The sequence below is a fragment of the Epinephelus fuscoguttatus genome, linkage group LG13 (genome assembly GCF_011397635.1).
Source record: "Epinephelus fuscoguttatus linkage group LG13, E.fuscoguttatus.final_Chr_v1".
NCBI classification, from domain to species: domain Eukaryota; kingdom Metazoa; phylum Chordata; class Actinopteri; order Perciformes; family Serranidae; genus Epinephelus; species Epinephelus fuscoguttatus.
The window spans coordinates 39,251,072-39,271,625 of NC_064764.1; the positions used below are offsets into that span (position 1 = coordinate 39,251,072).

The window sequence follows — 20,554 nt, forward strand, 5'->3', positions numbered from 1 at the left end:
TTTACAGTTTTAAAATCAGCTGTCAGTTTGTTTTGGAGAGGAAGAGACCTCTGTGGATAATTCAGCTCCTGGTAAAAACCTCCTAACAATGAACACTGAACGAATTCTAACCAGGAGAAGTTTCAGCCGGTTGCAATCTGCAGTCCTCACCACTAGATACCACTAAATCCCCCTGAATCTTACACACTGCTCCTCTAACTTCCCACTTGTTCATCTGATCTTTTCTTCCTTGGATCACTGACAGGACGAAGCCTGATACAGCTGGACGAAGGTCTGATGTGTTTCCTCTGGCTCGATTGATGATCCTTGGTTTTTAATTTTCCATCTTCTATTTTGGTTTTTGGATGTAACCAGATTTTTCTGGCCTGTGACTTTAATTTTAAGTTCAGACTTTAACTGAATTTGAGTTATTTGAAAAAAGCTTTTTTTAAATATTGGTTGCATGAATTATGTATTTGAAATTCTGCCTCGCTTTAACTTTAATGGCCTTGTGGAAATTTCAAAATGGCAATCAAAGCCCATAAAGTCAGACGGATGGATTTCAAAGTATAATATTTCATTGGAAGAAAAAATGAACTTGAGGCACTGATGCGTGGAGCAGGAACAAATGCACTTGAGTTAAGTTAAAAAGCCTTTATTCAGAAAACATGGCCGCTCACCACCGACAGCATGGTACAAAAGGGTGGACAGGAGTCAAGCAAAGATTTGTGAGCTTGGTAGCGGGTGTCACCCCGTCCTGATTGATAAGTGAGTGCAGATGGGTGACAGCTACAGATCACACTGAGAGGCCATTATGAAGGTGACATGCCTCAAAGTGTTTTGTAATGTAAGCAGCCATGTTTTGTGAACCTAATTTCAATGTTCCTGCTCCACGCATGAGTGCCTGACGTTCATTTTTTCCTCCTATATGCTGACCCTTTTCTTCAAGAGCACCTGCGGTTTTTTCTTGAGTCTCATGATAAAGACAGTCATGCAGCACACCACTACTTCGCTCCCTAAAGTTCAATATTTCAGTGGTATTTAAATTTAAATTAAATATTCAGTAGTGGTTAAATAAAAAAGTATTCTGGCCTTTTTGCTCCCATAAAAGCCCCATTATTCTGTTCAAACTCAAAATAAATGCACTGAAATTTTTGTGGTGTTTGAAAATTGGAGTTTTTATGATAGAAGAAACCACAATTGGTACATCGTGAGAGTTGTTCATTTTTTAATTCAGATAAAGTGACCACAATCACTGATGGCCAAAGACGATTCAGACGTATTCGAGCCTGGCACACACACACACAGAGAGTTTGAAGTTCTGGTATTCATCATGAGGGAAACGTACGCAGGCTTTACAGACGTATGCAGAGCGACCATAGCACAGTTGTGACAGGAGAGTTTGCTCCGAGTCAAAACACTGAACATGTCATTAGTAACGATACACGACAGGCAAAAGCGGCAGCTACAGTTTCATTAATGTTGACAGGAACATCCCAAAGATTCAAATAGAATAGATTACATTTAAAATGAACACTGAAAGTCTGTTGATGGTCCGCACGACCACCCAGGCGCTGGCTTAACCTTCATCCCCGCTCCTCTTTCATCCTCTGAGCTCCTCTTACACCGTCTGCCGCCACTCTTTTATTGTTCACCTGATGAGCTCTGCTGTCAGCGTCGCTCATGTTTTACACAGCTAGATGAAAGTCCGCAGGGAGTGTGTAAAATGTTACTGGGTGAGTAAGCGCGGCGCAGGTGCTCCCCTATAGGTCCGCCACATGTCCGGGCTCACGTAGGCCGCACGCTCTCATCGAGCCTTGTCCTTTCCCGTGCTGCGTTTTAACGAGGCGTGTTGTTTTGTTGTCATATGCGCGGCGGGGTTTTTATGGAGCTGGCAGAAAGCTGCTGCAGATATTTGTAATGAGCTCTCATACTGTGGTTTGTGAGCATGTGTGTTATGAATTACGGAGGCCTGTAATGAGCGCAGTGCGTCTCCGCAGCGAGGAGGGTCTCCATGTGGCCCATGGGAACGGCAGTTTGTGGTGTCTGGCCTCGTGCGCTGGAGAAATATACTTCGTATGGTTTGTACTGATTGGACGCACATAATGGAGAGGGTATAGTATGTTCGGTCTGAGTCCCAGAGGCTGCAGGTCAATTTTAAGGTCTGTGTGAGGGTGGTACGATCGCTCCAAACTATCACTCCCAAGATAACAACAACTTGAGCCGCTGTCCTCCGGGGCAATTTCCTGATCCAATAATCAACCAAAAACGCTCTGGATAGCTGAAGAGCGAGGCCCGAGGCCAAGAGGATCCTGGGTCTTGAGAGTCTTGAGGGTCTGGGAGGGTTGCTGCTCCCCGCTCAGCTGCACTCCTCGCAGTTGCAGGCTAGGATGTATCTGTAAGTGGCCGTGATGCGAGTCCCGCCGGCGCAGCGCAGCCTCACCGCCTTCAGCTTGGAGGTGTGCGGCCGGCAGCAGGAGCAGGTGCTCTTGAAGGGCTGCTTGAGCACCGAGCTGAAGGAGATGAGGGGGTCGGAGCGGGTCGTGTGGCTGCAGTGGCCCTCGCAGCGCGCCAGCAACACCATCTGGAACACAGCAGGCAGAAACACAGAGTTAAGAAAAGACAGATAAGTCATTCATACTGGTTTTTATGACGTCCAGGCGCTGTCAGGGATGACAAAAGTGTCTCTGTGTCAAGGTCTAAGTCTGGTCTAAAAGTGAGCCGTCTGCTTCGGCCTTGCACCTGCAAACTGAGAGATAGCAGCGAGATCAGTCACTCACTCCTCCGCCGGCTGCAGCTCAGAGCTCAGGGTCACTCACAGCCGCTCACCAAAGTCCCCTCTCTTCATCTGATATACGTGGAAGGCTATCCTGACACGTGTAGATGAGACAAACCACTGTATCAAGCTTTCCCCCCCAGTCAGCTCACACACATGCACGCACGCACAAAGCAGCGGCCTGATTAGTGTTGTGACCGTCCGCCTGGCATTCCTCTGTGGGTCACTACATTCCTGTCGCCTCCCTAAACAGACTTCTGTGTCATGTCCTTCTGTCAGCTGCTGTGTGTCGCCACCCGTGTACCCACTTTGACAAAAGCCTGTCTGGGGCCATGGCAGGGTGACACACACACACACACACACACACATACACACACACATACACACACACACATCAGGAGTGTTGTCGCCACTTTAAGACCATTTGTCTTTGTCCTAGCTGAGGATCAGGCTGTCAAACAGTGACAGCTCCTCTCCTGTGACGCCCCTCTCCTCCTCCTCTCTGTCAGCACCTCTCCTGCTCCTCCTTTCATTCATGACCAGCTGGATTAAATAAAGATGATACAGTGGTCATTCATCTCTTTGTGTGTTTACTAAAGCCGGTGTTAGAATATTTTGTGTGTCAGAGAAAACTGGAGGTGCAGGGAGACATTTTATCATCCAGTCCCTGAGATTAAAACTCACCTCTCACCTCAACCTGCAATAAATCGCACATTATTTTAATTATTTGGGTCAATGGCGGCACAGTGATGCAGTGGTTAGCATTGTCGCCTCACAGCAAGAGGGTTCCTGGTTCAAACCCCAGGGTGGGGGAGCCCTTCTTTAAGCAATCTGCATGTTCTCCCCATGTCAGTGTGGGTTTCCTCCAGGTGCTCCAGCTTCCTCCCACAGTCCAAAGACATGCAGGTTAATTGGTGACTCTAAATTGTTTGAATGGTTGTCTGTCTCTATGTGTCAGCCCTGTGATAGCCTGGTGACCTGTCCAGGGTGAACCCTGCCTCTCACCGACCTGGAGGATAAGCTGTTACAGAAGATGAATGAATGAGTCAATTATCAAGCTCAAAAGCCAAACATTCTCTATTTCCAGCTGAAGCAGTGGTGCTGTTTATTAGCAGATGTTCTCCTCTCCAATACAAATGAACCTGCTGATGTACGCAGGTAAAAACACTAAATAAAGCAGCTTCATGTTAAAAATCTGTGTTTCTCCAACGCCGTTTGGCGAGGCAGGGCTGGAGTCAAGCTGCTGCTAACTTTTGCTCAGCTTGTTTATCTGAGAACTTCAGATGTCTGAAGTCTAAAATCCTTATTATAGTTAAAAACAACCAAGATCTACCAAGTGTGTTGTAAAAATGTGGCTTAAAACTGGATAAATAACTGGATAACTTCTTGCAGACAACCACAACCCAGACGCATGTGCAAAGGAGACACGGTTTGAACATTGTTGGAAACGTTTAGGATGATGTAAGTACAGAACTCAACAAAATATAAAACACTGGTTCAGTTGTTTTTGCCAATTTGCCTCCTGAGCACCTGTGCCCTTGATCAAGGCACCAAACCCCCAACCCAGCACACCTGCCCAAGGCAGCCCCCTTGCTCTGACATCCCTCCATTTCATGCGTGTGTGTGTGTGTATTTCGGGCCTGTGTATATATGACTACAGAGAAAAAAATTTAATTTCCCCTTGGAGGTTAATAAAGTATATCTTCTTTGTCTTTGATCTGTTATTTTAACTGATTTAATATCTGTGGGTCTTGAACAGTTGGGATCTAGGCTGTAGGGAATAAGGCAGCTAGTTTAACTAAAACAATACTGATTAATCAATAGTGAAAATAATTACTTGTTGCAGCCCTGAGTCTGAATTTGTTAAGTGTAAAAGTTCATTTTTAACCTTGAAATTAGATCAAGAAAAACACCTGAGCTGAACGTCGTCTGCTGATGAAGAAGTAAACGGACTTTGACTGAGGTTTTTTGTCAAAAAATCTAAAAGTAACTGAAGCTGTCAGACACATGTGGTGCAGTAAAAAGTACAAATTTATCTCTGAGATGTAGCGGAGGAAAAGGAGAAAGGTTCAAACAATGGAAATAAAAAGTAAAGTACAAGAACTGTGAATCTGCACTAACACACACTACCACTGACTGAAACACAGCTATTCAATAAATGAAGTGTTGAAAGTATGCAGGAGTTAATTTTTGTAACTCATCTCTTTTTGTCCTCCTCAACAACAGGTGTGCAAAGATCGCTTTCCCATAAACAAAGTTAAAATATTTCAGCCCAGTCGCCAGGGGTGTGTCATATCATCTCGTTCACCATAATACTGGTATAATTCTTAATATCATATGAAAAATTCATATCGTGATATATGACCCGTTGACATATTGACGTCACACTGTTACCCACGGCAACAACAAGCATGGCTGAAAGCGAAATTATCAGGGACTCCTTGGTGGTTCCAAAAAGAGGAGCAGCTTCAGTAGTGTGAAATAAACTGTGGCGTCCTGACTGTTTTACTTCTCTTAGCGCTCAGAGGGAACTCAGTCAGCGGCTCCTCTGGCAGCAGCACAGCGTCTCTCCCTCTCCTCTCTGATTCTGTCAGAAACCTTTGGTGATGTAAACCTACGTGAATAAACTCCATATATGTGAATGTGTCATAACAGCCTGTCACAGGTTACAGCCTGATGATTAGAGGAGAAATGGCAGAGCATGAAGGTCCAGGTGGGAAAATATAAACTAAAAGAGAAGATCTATGTGTAGATCCCAGGGGACATTTTTTAAAATGTGTAATTTGTGGCAGATTTTATTTTCTTGAACTATTAATACTGTGACAGAATCTCACTCTGAATTACTGTTGTTGGTCACAAACTAAAGAAATGAGAGATGATTTTTCTTTAGTTTTTACTGAATATTTGAACTGTATTTTGTTGCAATTCTATTTTCTTAAATTAATACTTTTTCTTACCTTATTTGTCATATTGTCAAGAATATCGTTATCACAAAAATACCCTGAAATATCGTGATATTATTTTAGGGCCATATCGCCCACCCCTATCAGTCGCCAGAGGAAAATGTTGGAATCGTACGTTTCTGCAAACAATGAATACTTTACATTTGCACATTTCATACGTATCATATCAGTGTTTTTAAAGTGACAAAGCATATGAGCTGACTCTGTCATCAGTAGGTGGAGGGGATGATGGATGGCCTGACATCTAGGCGAGACACCTGCCAAACTGCAGACCACTGCTCAAGACCAACAAACAACCAAACGGCAGCTGGCTTCAACATTTACAACTGCTGGCTATGACATGAACCTGTATTATATTCAACCTATAAAACCCTCTCCCACATCTTCTGCCACACACAGAGACACCTACACACGCACTTTACGCACACACAGAGACCGTGAGCAGGTCCTGGTGCAGGTGGTTAACTGAACACACTGAGGTGTAAAACTGTGGCTCAGCCAGGCGTCCCGTCAGCTCTCTGTGTACTGTAATAGAAAGCCCGACTCATGCTGTGAGTGTGCTCAGCCCTGCCGTCGCTGAGCCGAGCTGTGGTTTGGCCACCTGCTCGATGCACTCAGAGTCAGAATATTAAAAAAAGACCAAAGAACTGATCACTCACGCAGGCGGAACAACTGCACAGCAAAAGGACAGGGTGAAAACTGACAGCTTCTTTTTCCACAATAGTGTCGACACGTTTGGCGCGATTCAGAGGATCATCAGTCTCTTTACATAAAGTGGATGTCTCTAAGTTGTCTTCACAGTATGAGACAGAACGACACACCACGCCTGTGTATCATGTAACTGTCCACTTTTCTTTTTCTCTCCTCAGCCCGCTCTTTAGCCGCTGGCAGAGACAGGAGAGAGCGGGCTGACAGGGAGACGTCCACTTCGGCCAAAAGTGAGTCCCAGCTGAGGTGCAGAATATGTCTGCAGCGTGGCTCACGTCCAGCACCATACACACACCGACACATACACACACAGAAACGAAGCGTGACTCGTCAGAGAGATGCAGATAAAGAGACAGAAGGGAAGAAATATACGGTGGCCGTCAAGGGCAAACGTGCTACAGCGGCCCAGCACATTTCCATCAGGAGAAACATCCTGCAGATTTAGAAAATGAAAAACACATAAAAAAATCCAAAACAAATACGACAACGGAAATGTGCTGTAGGTGAAAAAATGTGCTGCAGGAAGCCAAAACAAAATCATTAAAACAAATGCAACAGGAGGAGAACGCTGCATAGCTAAGTCCTCCAAGCCTGTAGGGGGAGCACTCAGAGGGGTAGCTTGATTTTTGGCCCAGAGGAGGAGAGACCACACCTCCGTGGACAAAAGAGTGTGTTTGTTTTTGAAGTGGAAAGGAAACTGAAATAAAAGGTAAGGCGACATAAAAAGATACCTGTTCCTTTTATCACATATCTCTCATTCATACATTTTCTGCAACCACTTATCCTGTCGGGGGTCGCAAGGGGTGGAGCTTATCCCAGCTGACATTTGGCAGACAACCAAACTGTGGGACGAAGTTGGAGCACCTGGAGGAAACCCACGCTGACACAGGGAGAACATGCAAACTCTGCACCGAAGGGCTCCCCCACCCTGGGGTTCGAACCAGGAAACCTCTTGCTGTGAGGCAACAATGCTAACCACTGTGTCACCGTGCCGCCACATTTCATCTCAGTCTTTACAGTTCTCTACTCGCACACTAGTATGACGTATCTGTTTTATGAACTTCATGTCTGTTAATCTCCTGTCAGCTCTGCAGTAACATTATGTCTCTGACTTTAGGGCAAATTTATAGTTTCCACATCCGCGTGTCCGCTTTGATCCGTGTGACGTAAATGTCGTCATCCACCCAGGTGCATAGGAACTGGATGCATAGCAAGGACAATGACTGCGCATGCTCCAGTCTCAAAACACTGCAGCCAAAAATTGAAGCCAAAACATCTCAATCGCCCCCTGGTGGCTGGCTGCAGTATAGGTCATAAACCCCGCCCCCTCCATGTCATCATAGAAATTTGGCTCCAAATGGCATCACCAGCACAAGATGGCAGCAACCATATGAGGAAAATTTTGGCTTTATTTTTGTACAGTGGGAATAAGTGCAGACAGGTCATCCATCTTGATACATGGTCTATGGGAGTGACGCAGACCCCAGTTGTACTTTTGGCTTTGTATCTTTTCTGTATTTGTATTTATTAATGTTTTTGTTTTGGCTTTCTGCAGCACATTTTTTCACTTCCAGCACATTCCCTCTGTTTTATTTGTTTTGGATTTCCTTATGTGTTTTTGAATTGGCAGGGTTTCTAAAGCTGGAGCACGTTTCTCCTAATCGATATATTTTGGCCTGCTGTGGAGCGTCTGCCCTTGTTGGCCACCGTAGAAAGAGACACTGGACTGGCCAAACGGAGGAGGCTTTCAGGGGCAACAAGAGTAATACTAGTAGAAAGAGAAAAATGTGTCAGACATAAATAAAGTTAGTGCTGGAGGATTTTTTTTTTGGCCGGTGCTCTGGGGTTTTCTTCCATCTCCGAGGCTTACTTTGGAACAAATTGTTTCCCTGATATCTGTAACAAATGAGTTCATTTGTGAGGTTGGCTGGCTCGTTACCCTAAACAAGTTGTTAATGAGGCAGGTTGGCTAATGGTGTGTATCTACGTCTGTTTCTGCCTTACCTTGGAGTTGCACTTATAAATCGGGTGTGTGATGGTCTCCACAAAGTGGTGCCTCATGCAGCGCTCTGGGTCGGAGTCTCCCAGGTGCGGGTGTCCGTTATCGCTGGCCTTGTTGCTGCTGGCAGACTGGACCAAGCCCAGCAGGGGGCAGCACATCAGGACCAGCAGCAGGCCGGAGGGGGGGCCCGCAGAGATGAACGGTTTCATGATCGGACCACCCCGAGGCTCTCGATCCTCACGGGATGTCCAACTCTGTCTGTCTCACTCTCTTTTTATTTCTCCTTCTCACAGTTCTGTCTGTCTTTCATCCAAGTTGTATTTCAGGGTCTCACAAAGGGGGGACGTCTCAGTCTGTCTTTTGTTCCTGCTAGTATAGCGGAGGTTCAAGGTCAGCGAGCTCCAGGGAAAAAGGTAGCAGGAGGGTTGTTCTGTCGGGCCGCTCCATCCCCCACCGTCTGGATCCACCACAGTCTGAGAGAAGGAGACAAACAGGAAGACATCAGCGCAGACGTGAACTGATAAAGAAACAATATTGTGTTTGTGTAGGCAGTATGTTTTGTCTATTAGTCATTTGTACATCCAGGGGAATAACAATACATGCTGTAGAACATATCACACACTCCCCTCTCTGTTTCTGTGTGTGTGTGGTGGACGCAGCTCCAGACAGATTCTCAGAGACATTTTCGCCGGTTTTTGGTGACTGACTGTTTGATGAGTGTGTGTGGGTCTCTAAACCTGGCTGCCTACTTTGTCTCCTCTGTTCCACACTCTCACCCACACACTGCACACACATGTAGACACATAAGTCCTGGTGCTTTTATTACAGAGGAGAAACTTAAGCCATGAACAAACAGCCTGCAGCCAGGCCCTTTCCTCTCCCCAGGAATGACTTTTTCATTAAAACAAATCGCTCTCCCAACAAGCCCTCTCATGACTGCGAACCCTGTGCCAGTCCCGCAGCATACTTCCACATGTATTTATGTTTTTTCTTCCTTTTTTTCCCAACTTCATAGTTTTATTGTCCTCCTGACAATAGGGTTCGTGTTAGCAGGGAGCTTGGTGCTGGCTGAGGCAGGTCTGCTAACAGGCAATGTGGTGTGAATTAGGCAGAGGTGAGTGTACATGCAGGCTCAGGAGAACGCAGCTTAATGATCGAGGTCTTAGGTTCAAGATTTATTTAATTTTCTTATTAATGTTAACCTAAGCTTTACAGAAGTGTGTGTTGAAGGCTTTCAGTGTTGAGATGCCTGTAAATGTACATTTATGAGTTTGTCCTGGGCAGCGTCCAGAGTTTTGCACACCAAACTAATGATTTACCAACTCTGGTTGCAGCATCAAAACTTAAAGAAACTGACTTAAGTGATGCATATAAAACATCTGGTTTAATGCCCAGTGAAAATAAATATACATTTAAATGGATGTCACTTTTACAGCACAAGCTATAGCATTACAACTTCCAAAAATCACAATTTAAACTTGGAAAAATACCATAATTACCTGCCAGTCCTTTGTAAATGTTTGTTTTCTTTGAGGAGAAATGACTGCGTTTCAGAGTTAGTGTTCAAGCAGTTCAGAATACGCAGGAAAGATCAGGTTATGCAAACCTAGCTGACATGTTTTGGTCATTTACTTATGTGTTAGTGACATAAGTGGACAGATTCACAAAGAACAGATTGTGGCTGCTGATCAAACCAGGAATTGTGCATCACTTGCAGCCACTATCTGCCCTGTCTCTTGATTCACAACAGATATCACACTAATGATATTAAAGCACAAACATGCCCATAAAGTTTTGCAGCTGAGTGCAATATTTACCCTTCATTTAGCGTGTGATTGTAATTATCTGTGTGGGAAAGTATCAATGTTGCCTTTGCACCAAGAACACAGGAAACAGAATAATGACAGGGAGAAAAAAAAAGTTTCCAAACTTCAGGCAAGGAATTTAAACATATTCGTATTTGGGTCAGTGCTGGGCGTGACAAGTCTTTTAAATGTGATTCAGTTACCCTCAGTTCTCTGATGACGCTCATCGTTTCACTGTAACTGTGTGTGCCTGCAGAGCACTGCAGGGATGATGTTTTATGTCAGCCAACGTGGAGGCTAACATTGCCCTGGATCCAAAAACATGGGCTGCAGTCGGAAAGTCTTTTTTGCTTAGGAAGGTTCCTAGCTGAGTGAAATGACCCGGAAGTATTTTAGTGGCCGCCATGATAAGAGCTGTTCGAATTCTCTAAACACTAAGGAAAGGAGGTTCAATGCTTCCTTTCAGATCTCCTTTAGCATAGGATACATCGGACCTTCCTAAGCGATAGGAAAGGAGATAATTTAATCCCACAATGCTTTGCAGGAGCAATATTTAAAGCGACCGACCATTCACGGAGACAAACGAATAAACCCGAAGAAGTAGGAGAAGAGGGAGAACGAAGAAGTGACGAAAGGTAAAGAAAAAGAACAACTGGCTCTCAACATGACTGAAAAGTCACGGAGATCACCATGTAAGTCACCGTTACATGAAGCTTTGCCCGTCTCATGCCATAACTTGATAATACGCGTAACGTTATAAGTTCTCGACAATATGTTAAACCCATGCGAACTATAAACGTCACGCTACTGTTGTAACATTACCCAATTCAAGTTAATATTGTGGTGTCAGATCTGCTCAGCGTGCATTAATCATGTCACTATTTGAGCGTTGTTGAATCGCCAGCTTTTAGCAATATCATTAATTAATTTTTCTTCAGTCACAGATGCTGACATCTCTGCACTCATACGGGCACGTGTGCAGCTGGAGCACCTCTTCAGCGGGAGGCAGCCCTTTTTAGACTATTAGGCAAATGAATTTCACCCAAACACTTTAGAATAAAGCCTCCCACATCTCTACCCTGCTCTTGTTACTTATTCTTTTCTTTTTTTCTGTGTTGTTATTGTCACTAATATAATGGAAAATCCAATAAACACAATTAAAAAAATAAAATACAAATAAAAAATAACTCCAAGGCACAATCATGTCAACATTTCAAGGTGTTTTGTGTTCGTTTTTAAACTATTGTAAGCAAATGACAGATGATGATTGATTGGCATATTAACACAGAAGTTTGAAGAAAAAGGGAAATGAAACGTTTTATTTAGATGATGTTTTTAATTCAACATGTTTGCAACTTAAGAATGATATGTAGCCTGCAGCAGTAGATTTATAAGCCTTACATATTTGCCTCTCTTGCATACACTTGAGCATTTGTCATAAATAATCACAGTGAGTCAGGAGGAGGGTGAGTGTGAGCAACCCTTTTCAGTGTTTCAGTTTTGTGACTGCCTATCTATCTTTTTAAATTCAATTCAGACGCTGGTAATTAAGTCATATTTTCATATCATATTCACTGTGCTGTCCACGTTTATATAGCCTGCATGAAGCAACATGGTAAGTAGGCAGAGTATCTGAGATGCGCTTTTTGTAGTCCATCTTCGGTAAACTGTAGTTTCACCACGGCACGGTTGCCTACGTCACTGACATCCGCCGTCGCATGATGACGTAGCCCAGCGGAAGTGCGGTTGGATTCTCTCAGCTCCGCGGTTCTCTTTTCCTAAATCCTTATAAATTCTCCTGCTCATCTTTCCTTGACCTTGTGACGTTTCCCACCGAGGTCAAGGAATAGTGATTGGGAACAGATGACAGGAGGGACTTTAGCGGAGCAGTGGACAAGAGTGTTTTTTGAATTCATTAGACGGACAGGTTTACACAGTAGAATCTAATCTCTGATTCACACACCGGAGCAGAAGATGGCGGCAATGCACGTAATACACTGGTTCCCAACCGTCGTTAAAAAAGAAGAAGAAGAAGCGGAGCAGTGTAGCGGTAAAGAAACCATGCCCGGTGAAATTGAAAAGACATGCCGCCTCTGCAAAGTAAACCTAGTAGTTAAGGGGGTCATAACACATTCAAAACTTTTATATAGATGCTCACAAGCGAATGAGAGGTTATTAACCGAACGCTTCAGAGATGTCGGTGTCGTCCTCCCATGTAGACCCGGCGTCTATTCTGGGAGGATCTGCATGAAATGTTTCAGACTGCTTGCCAGGGTTGAAGAATCCCAAAACATTTTAAAGAAATGGCAGTCTGAGCATAACGTGGTGGTCAAAGAAGAAGAGGAAGGCCAAAGCACAGAGAAGAGGGACGGTGACACGCCAACGGAGACGCCAAGGAAAAAGAAGCTGTGTCTCCCGGCATCTCGTGTCAGCACGACAGAGGTAAACAACTCACACACGGCCAACATAACATACTAATTTTACTGTAGTTACGTTAGCATTTACTCCCCATCATCTCATGTCCCTGAGTAAATGTTGGGAGGTGGGTGCCACTTGGTAACTTTATTACAATTTATCAATTTACGATCATTTAAATGTATATAAATGAGCATCACGACTGCCAGGACCCTGTTGAGCTTGAGTAAGAGGTGAGCACCTGTACTGTCTGCAGTCAGCTAGCCCTTACACCCTGCAAGGACCCAATCCTTATGGTGGGAGAGAAGCTAAATAACATAACCAAAACAGAAAAATCTTAAAATATAAAACCATTAGAAAGTTATACCTTCAGCCATCATGAGGACGCAATGAGTCCTTACTGGGTGAGAGCTATTTTTGTTTTCAATTTAACACTACAAAAAAGTAAAAATGCATTAAAAACTGATATTCCCCATAAACATTGCCTGAGCTCAGACAGTTGAAATCATTTTTTAAAAAATCCCTAAAAAACTAGAGAATATTTCATTTTTGGGCTGTTTTTTGTATAAAAATGAGTGGTACATCACAGAAACTGGCCTGTAAAGGGTTAACTAACTAATTATATTGTTTGAGTTATAACAATCATGGTGGGAGAGAAGTTAAATAACATAACAAAAAAATAATAATCTTAATAGATAAAGCCATTAAAAAGTTATGACTTCAGCCATCACAAGGACGCAATGAGTCCTGACTGGGTGAATGGTTGTAAGGGCTAGACATAGTGTGTCAAGTGAATGCCACATTTGCTTGTCCGGATGACAAGGGCATCAAAAAGTTAATGTCAGCCCCTGCACAGTGAACTAAGTCTTCCTAGAATCAGTGCTGCTATAGCAAGGAGCACAAACCATTACTCTGTTCACTCTGCCACCCACCAGACCTGTTTTCACCTTGTGCTTGTCTTTTACGACTTGTTCTGCATCGTTTGCAGTATATATTTTTATAATGCCAAACATTTGTTTAGTTATCTATCTAATTCAGCTGTTTAACTGATACATTATTTGTGTGAATATTACTATTATTATTATTATTATTATTGTTATTCCTCTAACTGTTTAAAGCCAATGGGAATTTGACTTTGATAATTAGGAAAAGAGTAAATACATAGCACTGATCTCTAATGCCATACATCTTTGTTAATGTAATTAATATAGACCCACTACTTGATGAAGTTAAAAGAAAAAGTTCATGTCTTTGAAGTTCTGCCTCCCTCTCCCAAATTCCAATGCCTCATAACTAATTATTGATGTCCATGGGCCCCAGCCCTCTCCAATTATGTTATAACTATAACTTTATATGTATATTTTTAGGCAGGGGTGTTGTGCTAAATACAGAGGCTGGTAGTTTACCCACCCAGTTTAACTTAATTGATTGTTTAATACAGTAGATCTGAAAATTGATGACTAAAGCCTGATTTATGGTCCTAGGACGTACCTACGTCGTTGCCGTGACGCCGTCGTGAACCCTTCGAACTTCTCCATCACTCCATTTCGTCGCGGTGCAATTCACTGCCAGAGTGGTAGGGGGCTGCGTTCCTTTCCTAAATGGTTATCGTCGTCTCTAGTTGATTCTTTGTTTAGCTTCCGGTTTTTCCGGTCACAGTGAACAATGGCGACTGAGAGAGAGAGAGAATCTTGGAGTTGGAGTTGTTGGATGTCGAAGAAAGTATGTTAATACTGCAACATCTACATCGCAACAGAAGATGTTTATAGATGGTGGGGATGGTGCAATCTGGAAATGCGAAACCAGAAATGCGTTGCTACCAAGCAAACCCATCACAGCCCTCTCGGTCTGCGCTGGGTCTGCGTCGTCTCGACGTGTAGTTACATTTTTTGGGAGGTGCACATCAGGCTACACCGGGGGCTACGGCGAGCCTCCTGCGTAGCTATGTATCCTACGACGTAGGTACGTCGTTGATTTAACGGACCATAAATCAGTAAGCATCATGTCAAAGAGTTGGTTTAATTTAACAAGATTACCCCCAGATTATAGACCATTATCTTACTTTTGTTAAATAACTGTGGCCCTATGATCCTATTAAAAATTCTCTTATTTTATTCCATCCTGTTTAGGTGTACATCAATTACCCCAGTAAGGTAAACCCAGAGAGGTACAGATGTGACGCTGACATTAGTGGCGTGATAAATAATCTGGCAAAGGGCAACTTCACCACGGCAGCCAGACTGATGGTGCAACATGAGAGTCTCATGGACGCGCTCAAACCTGCAATGGAGACAGTTATTGACAAGGAGTGCCAGCGTCTTTGCCACCAAAGGGAGGGTTTCATGCTGTGGAAGAGTTCCCCAGAAGAACTGAGGAATTTCTCCTTACACAACCTTAGAAAGGATTTGGAGCGGATGGCACCATTCATGTTCTCTCTTATCTGCACCATATCTGGAATGCAACACAACCATGCCTGTGCAGCTGCTGCCATTGCCCTTCGAGGGAGGGAGAACCATCTTTCAGCCTTTTCGTACTACATCAACAGTGTACTGCAGTACGGTGGAGCCAAGAAAGCAGTCTTCGAACAACTATGCAAGATGGGGATCACCACTACACATGCCAGGGCTGTCCTCAAACAGCATGCCATGTCAACACTCTGTGGAGAAGAGCTACAAAATCAAAGAGAATCACGTTCCACTACCACAGCACAGGAGAGCATAGGACAGCCGACTACTCCACATCTCAGAGATGCAAGCCTACTCAGTTGAGTGGGCGGGGTCTATGGTCTGGAACCAGGCTAATATATAATCCCTACCACTGCCCAGAACGCCTCAAACAGGAGACGCCCAGGAAGATAACGATGCAATGCCCGAACTACCTCAACTGACCCTTTCAACACGAAGGAGCAGCAGCTCTACTCCGAACTCACTCCGGATGTCCGAGCTCCTCCCCCTATCTCTAAGGCTCAGCCCAGACACCTTACTGGGGAAACTCATTTCCACTGCTTGTATCCGGGACCTCATTCTTTCGGTCACTACCCAGAGCTCATGACCATAGGTGAGGGTTGGGACGTAGATGGACCAGTAAATCGAAAGCTTTGCCTCCTGGCTCAGCTCCCTCTTCACCACAATGGGCCAGCACAGCGCCCGCATCACTGCAGATGCCGCGCCAAACCGCCGATCCATCCCATGCTCCATTCTACGCTCACTCGTGAACAAGACCCTGAGATACTTGATCTCCCTCACTTGGGGCAGTAACTCTCTCCCAGCCAGGGAGGGCTGGGTATTTATTTACTGATGTATTTTTTAAACCCACTGACTCTGAGACGAGGGAACTGAGAGCGCTAAAATGCTAACACGTTTCCTAGTTTAAGGACTCATTCATGCAGCATTCTCTCAGCACAGATTTTTGTGAACTGGGCTGTTTTTGGAATGAGGCTCATTTGCTTTGAAAAAGGCCAGTTTGCACCAAATATGTTCATACAACCTGCTTTAAATGTGTGCAAACAGCACAGGAGCACTGAGATGCTGTTTGCTTGGCAGAACAGTTAGAGGAGCATTTCTTTGTGGGTGCTCTGAGTATCACACAGTTTCTCTTTGTCTTATTTATGCAGTTTCAGCAGCTGGAAAAGCCTTTTGTGAATTCGGCTCAAAGTTTTGTAATTTGAGATATTTGTGTTACTTCTCTGAAATGCAATTTCAAATCTTTGGTTACATCATTACTACACAGCATTCAAATAAAGTGTTGGGCCAGATGTGTCGACCCTGTTCCACGTTACTCCTCTCTCTAGTTTATCATACTGTGTATTAACTATATGCTAAACAACAACAACTAGTTTAAATAGCCTCTACTTAGTAAACACTTGTGTTATAAGTAGGTTAAGATGTGTTTGTATGGTCTTGTTTGTACCTATAGATGTAGATTTTGGAGGGGAAGCAGGGGACATGTCCCCCTTAATATTTCAAATGTCCCCCACAATAAAAACATAAACATTATTTGACAAAATGAAAGACATTTACATCGCAAATTGAGCAGGAAAGGCAAAAATTTGTGTGTAAAAATTCACCAGAATGGAAGAATTTAAGTATTTGACGCTTTATATTTTCTGGAGGAGGACCCCAAACCTCCCCCACATTCATAAGTAATCTACGCCCCTGTGCGTACCTGTGCATGAACATAATGTGACGTCAGTGGGAGCGCGCTCTGAGCTGCTGTGGCAGTAACTGCACTCCTGGGCAGGAGCGTTTGGCTGACTTAAAGCAGAGGAAATGAACAAAATCCTGCGTTCTATCAAAGCTCCCTCTCCAGCATCCATCTTCATCGCTGCACGACTCTACACTGATTTCCTCATTTGAACTGAATCACAGGATGCATCAAGTTCACTCGAAACCTTTATACGCCTCCTCCCCGCTGCTCCCCCCGTTCCACCCCAATGTTTTTCTTTCTGAGGGGAATCATTTAACCTTAACATTCCTCCTGAGAGAAATCGAAGTATCATTTGGCCTGTTAAAATAAATACTCCCCGAGATGTTTTGTTGGCCGGTCGAACATGTGCTGCAGGGTTTACACAGCAGACGGCCCCGTCTTCTCGGAGCAGCAGGCTGCTTTATACAGCCAGCACCCATCAGCACCTCCAGGCCTGCCAGCCGTACCTGGCCGAGGGTTACAACGGTGACTGTTATCCCCATCTCTGCTGAGGTATCACTGTCTGCATCATTAGTGCGCTCGTTGTCGGCGTTACACGCTCAAGTCATTTAGGATGGAGCCTGAGTGTAGATGCATGCATGAAGTGGATTGAATTTTTACAAGATATCTGCATGTTCACATCTTTACAGCTCCACATTGAGGGCAAAAATCTGAGCTGGGACACTGTTGAACCCAAAGAACTCCGACGTACCACCCTCTGTTCATACAGCAGACTACACACGGCATCTTCATTATACTCCCAGGGAACAACCAGTCCTCCTGTGATGGAATAAAACTAAATGGTTCCAGGTCGGTTTAGTCTGTGGTAAACAACTCTACTCAGGAATATGCACCATGTGAGCAATTTATAAACCAAAGTAATTAAAACAGGATTTTTGTCCAGAGCCAGTCGATGAAACAGCACCACAAGATTTGCTACTACTGCAAGAAGTGTCTCAAAGCTGCTATGATCAATATTTTTTTCATAACGATTGATTAAATGATGCACAGCGGTCGTTCTTGTGAACCCAAGTAATTACTGGACTCATCAATTCGTTCAGCTCCACAGCAAACGTCTTTTAGTTTATGTTTTTGATGTTTACAGCACATAACGTTACACATTTATGTTTTCAGGCACAGACCAAAAGTCGGTTTTTGTCAGTAACGTGTGTGGATTGTGTGTGTGATGTCACTGAAGTGCCATTTTGAAGGTATAACTACAGTAAGCGGTGCATTAAACAATAATAAATAAAAAAGTTATCCAACCCATCAAACTGGAGAAGCAGAAGCAAACTGAGAGAACATCACACCAAGAAAAACTCAAGTGACATCTCTGAACACTGACCCATACAATCTGACAACAAAAATTGCTATGCCAACCTCGTACTTGGATATTACAAACTATCTCATTTACGGTATAACTGCGTATAATTGTGAACAGTTCAGACACTATAAATCCTTTGACGCCCACAAATATTTCACCAGTGCAGGGTGCAGGATTTGTTAACACTTCCACCCAGGCTGAGAATGTGTTACTGACTCTCTGTATTTCTTTCATATCGTATAAAAATCAAAAATATTACTTTATACTACTGATATTTCTGAGGTCTTCTGCTAAATTCAGTGTCATGTTTCTCTTAGTAGAACTCAAACTTAATACTTCAGCAGTTACAAAAATATGTGAACTGCATCATTAAGGCAGACGAGCGAAACATTACCTGGGAAACATCACGTTGATTCACTTTACACGAAGCTGAAATTAAAACAGAGTTATTTTAAATGTTCGCTGAATGTGTTGGTGTGTGTTACTGAGTTGTAAGAAATCATAAGTCATCTTTAAGAAGGAGCAGATGTTTAAGCAATAGGCTACATTTTATTTAACGTTATGTTAACAGAGCACAGCGAGTTAACTAACACGATGGATTGAAAAAGGAAAACAAGCAATGCTTTAACACTGATAAACAACTCACCACGTGTTCCAAAATGAGTGTAAAGAAGTAAAATGATGTAATCCCACTCTTTTTTCATACAATATAATTACTTAAGCATCATTAAATTTTTTACCGTCATGCTTTAACATGAAAGAAAGTGCAAAGACATTGCACCTCAAGAATGGTGTCATCCATTAAAGACCGATGACTTAAACTGATCTATCGATTATCAAATTAGTTGGCAATTAATTTAAATATGAAGAGTAATTGATTAATCCTCGCAGCTCTACATAGCCCACAGCTGCTTTTAGAAAAAGCACTCCTAAGTGACCAAAAAAAAAAAAAAAGTGACTGTAGCGCCCTCTAAACTCTATGGCAGGATTGCACCAACAAGGATTAATTCAACCTAAGATTAGCTCTTATCAGAATTTGGTGAGTATGAGTAAATGAGTATGAGTAAATCCAGAATTAAATTAAGCAAAGCTCTGCAGCACCGAGTATAAAAGAGAGGTGGGGTGGTGTTGGTGGTTGTTAGCATTGTTGTTAGCTAGCTATAAAGTTGCTAACTTATGGTACTCATGATGGCTCAGCAGAGAGGCTCAAAATTTTTCCTCCTTCGAAAAAAACTTGTTGGCTGAATTAATGGCATAATATTGCGAGTTGTGGTGGCCAAACAGGTCCCATCCACACTCTGGAAACATCTGTAAAATCTCAGGGCCACCAGGAGTTGGGGCATCAGTGGTGCAGCTGTGTTTCTGTCACTGTCTGTTTGACAGTTGGCCCGAGCTTCCTGTTGAGCTCCAAAACAGTTTCCTTGGTGAACCGGAATTGACAAAAATTCATCATCATCATAAAAGTCAACTGGGTCGAGTCTGTCTCAACTTCCTTGGAGGAATTTGATAATTTCTGCTGAATCCAGTCCAGTCTGGGTTTAAAGTAAAAACTAAATTTAATCTCTCTTTTAAGCTAGCTGTAAAGTTTGGTGCAACAGAGTTTATATTTAAACCAAGATTCAATCAGGTTTAAAAGTTAATCCTCGTTGGTACAATCCAGCCTTAAAGGGCTTTTATAAAGTTAAACGTGTTGAATCAATTCAGATCAAACATGAGAATGTAACTGTATTTATGGTCACACAAAATACCATCCTCAGCACTTCCTCATAAATCACAAATCCCCCTCTACAACATGTGTTTTTGTTAAACAGACAACAGGTCCTGGCCATACTGTGAAGCAAAGCAAACAAAGATAATGACAGGCGTGATCCACCTAGTAAATACCAGCACAAGCCAAAGACGGTCTGCAGCCAGCTCTGTCCTCTCTGATTAACAATTACTGAGCGAGCCAGACATTCCCACAGTATTACCTTTTTTATGTGCAGCAAAGAGATGATTCGCTATTGATTGTTGTCTGCCTGTTCTGCAGCCAGCCGAGGCAGCCCTGCTCGAAACTGCATTATTATGCAAACAGGGACTTCCCTCACTACAAGGTGACTACACCTCATAATTACTGTCTCTTCTGGAGACTCATACTGAAGCTTTGAAATCTGGTGATATCAATACATGAATGGCAGCTGGCTCAGATAATGGGGGCTTTAAGGATAATATATGGAGATATTATCTGTGTGAGTGAGTTCATTACTGCTCTGTGAGCACTGAACCATGTACGTGTGATGCCTGGCTGCCTCCCTGCCTGTCTGCACTTTAGGTTAAAGCAGAAAGAAAGAAGGTCAGGAGGTTTGGGTCAGGGTAAGGGCCAGTGTGGCCTCCTCTCCCCCGGCTCTACCACACCTG

The 20,554-nt window shown here is 43.5% G+C and overlaps 3 protein-coding genes across 3 annotated transcripts in view; 1 reads left to right on the top strand and 2 right to left on the bottom strand.

The window, feature by feature from the left end:
• Window positions 1-947: 947 nt before the first annotated feature.
• On the bottom strand, window positions 948-8,637 carry LOC125899256 (norrin cystine knot growth factor NDP). Its single transcript, XM_049593384.1, has 2 exons — window positions 8,431-8,637; window positions 948-2,563 (listed from the first exon to the last, which is right to left on the bottom strand). The coding sequence occupies exons 1-2, from the start codon at window positions 8,635-8,637 to the stop codon at window positions 2,339-2,341; spliced, it is 432 nt and encodes a 143-aa protein (XP_049449341.1). The 3' UTR covers window positions 948-2,338.
• Window positions 8,638-8,792: 155 nt separating this feature from the next.
• efhc2 (EF-hand domain (C-terminal) containing 2) overlaps window positions 8,793-20,554 on the bottom strand; it is a 54,106-nt gene continuing 42,344 nt past the window's right edge. The window contains exon 16 of the mRNA XM_049593369.1: window positions 8,793-8,901. The gene's annotated coding sequence lies outside the window, so the exon portion shown is untranslated. The remainder of the gene's footprint in view (window positions 8,902-20,554) is intronic.
• On the top strand, window positions 8,972-17,067 carry LOC125899250 (uncharacterized). The gene is made up of 2 exons (XM_049593376.1): window positions 8,972-12,675; window positions 14,778-17,067. The coding sequence occupies exons 1-2, from the start codon at window positions 12,208-12,210 to the stop codon at window positions 15,414-15,416; spliced, it is 1,107 nt and encodes a 368-aa protein (XP_049449333.1). The 5' UTR covers window positions 8,972-12,207; the 3' UTR covers window positions 15,417-17,067.

Bases quoted from the DNA above. Each gene is read 5' to 3' on its own strand.
- LOC125899256 (XM_049593384.1), bottom strand. From the start codon at position 8,637: ATGAAACCGTTCATCTCTGCGGGCCCCCCCTCCGGCCTGCTGCTGGTC. The intron at 2,564-8,430 runs GTAAGGCAGAAA...GCTGTGTTCCAG, and splicing joins TTTATAAGTGCAACTCCAAG to ATGGTGTTGCTGGCGCGCTG.
- LOC125899250 (XM_049593376.1), top strand. From the start codon at position 12,208: ATGGCGGCAATGCACGTAATACACTGGTTCCCAACCGTCGTTAAAAAA. The intron at 12,676-14,777 runs GTAAACAACTCA...CATCCTGTTTAG, and splicing joins CTCGTGTCAGCACGACAGAG to GTGTACATCAATTACCCCAG.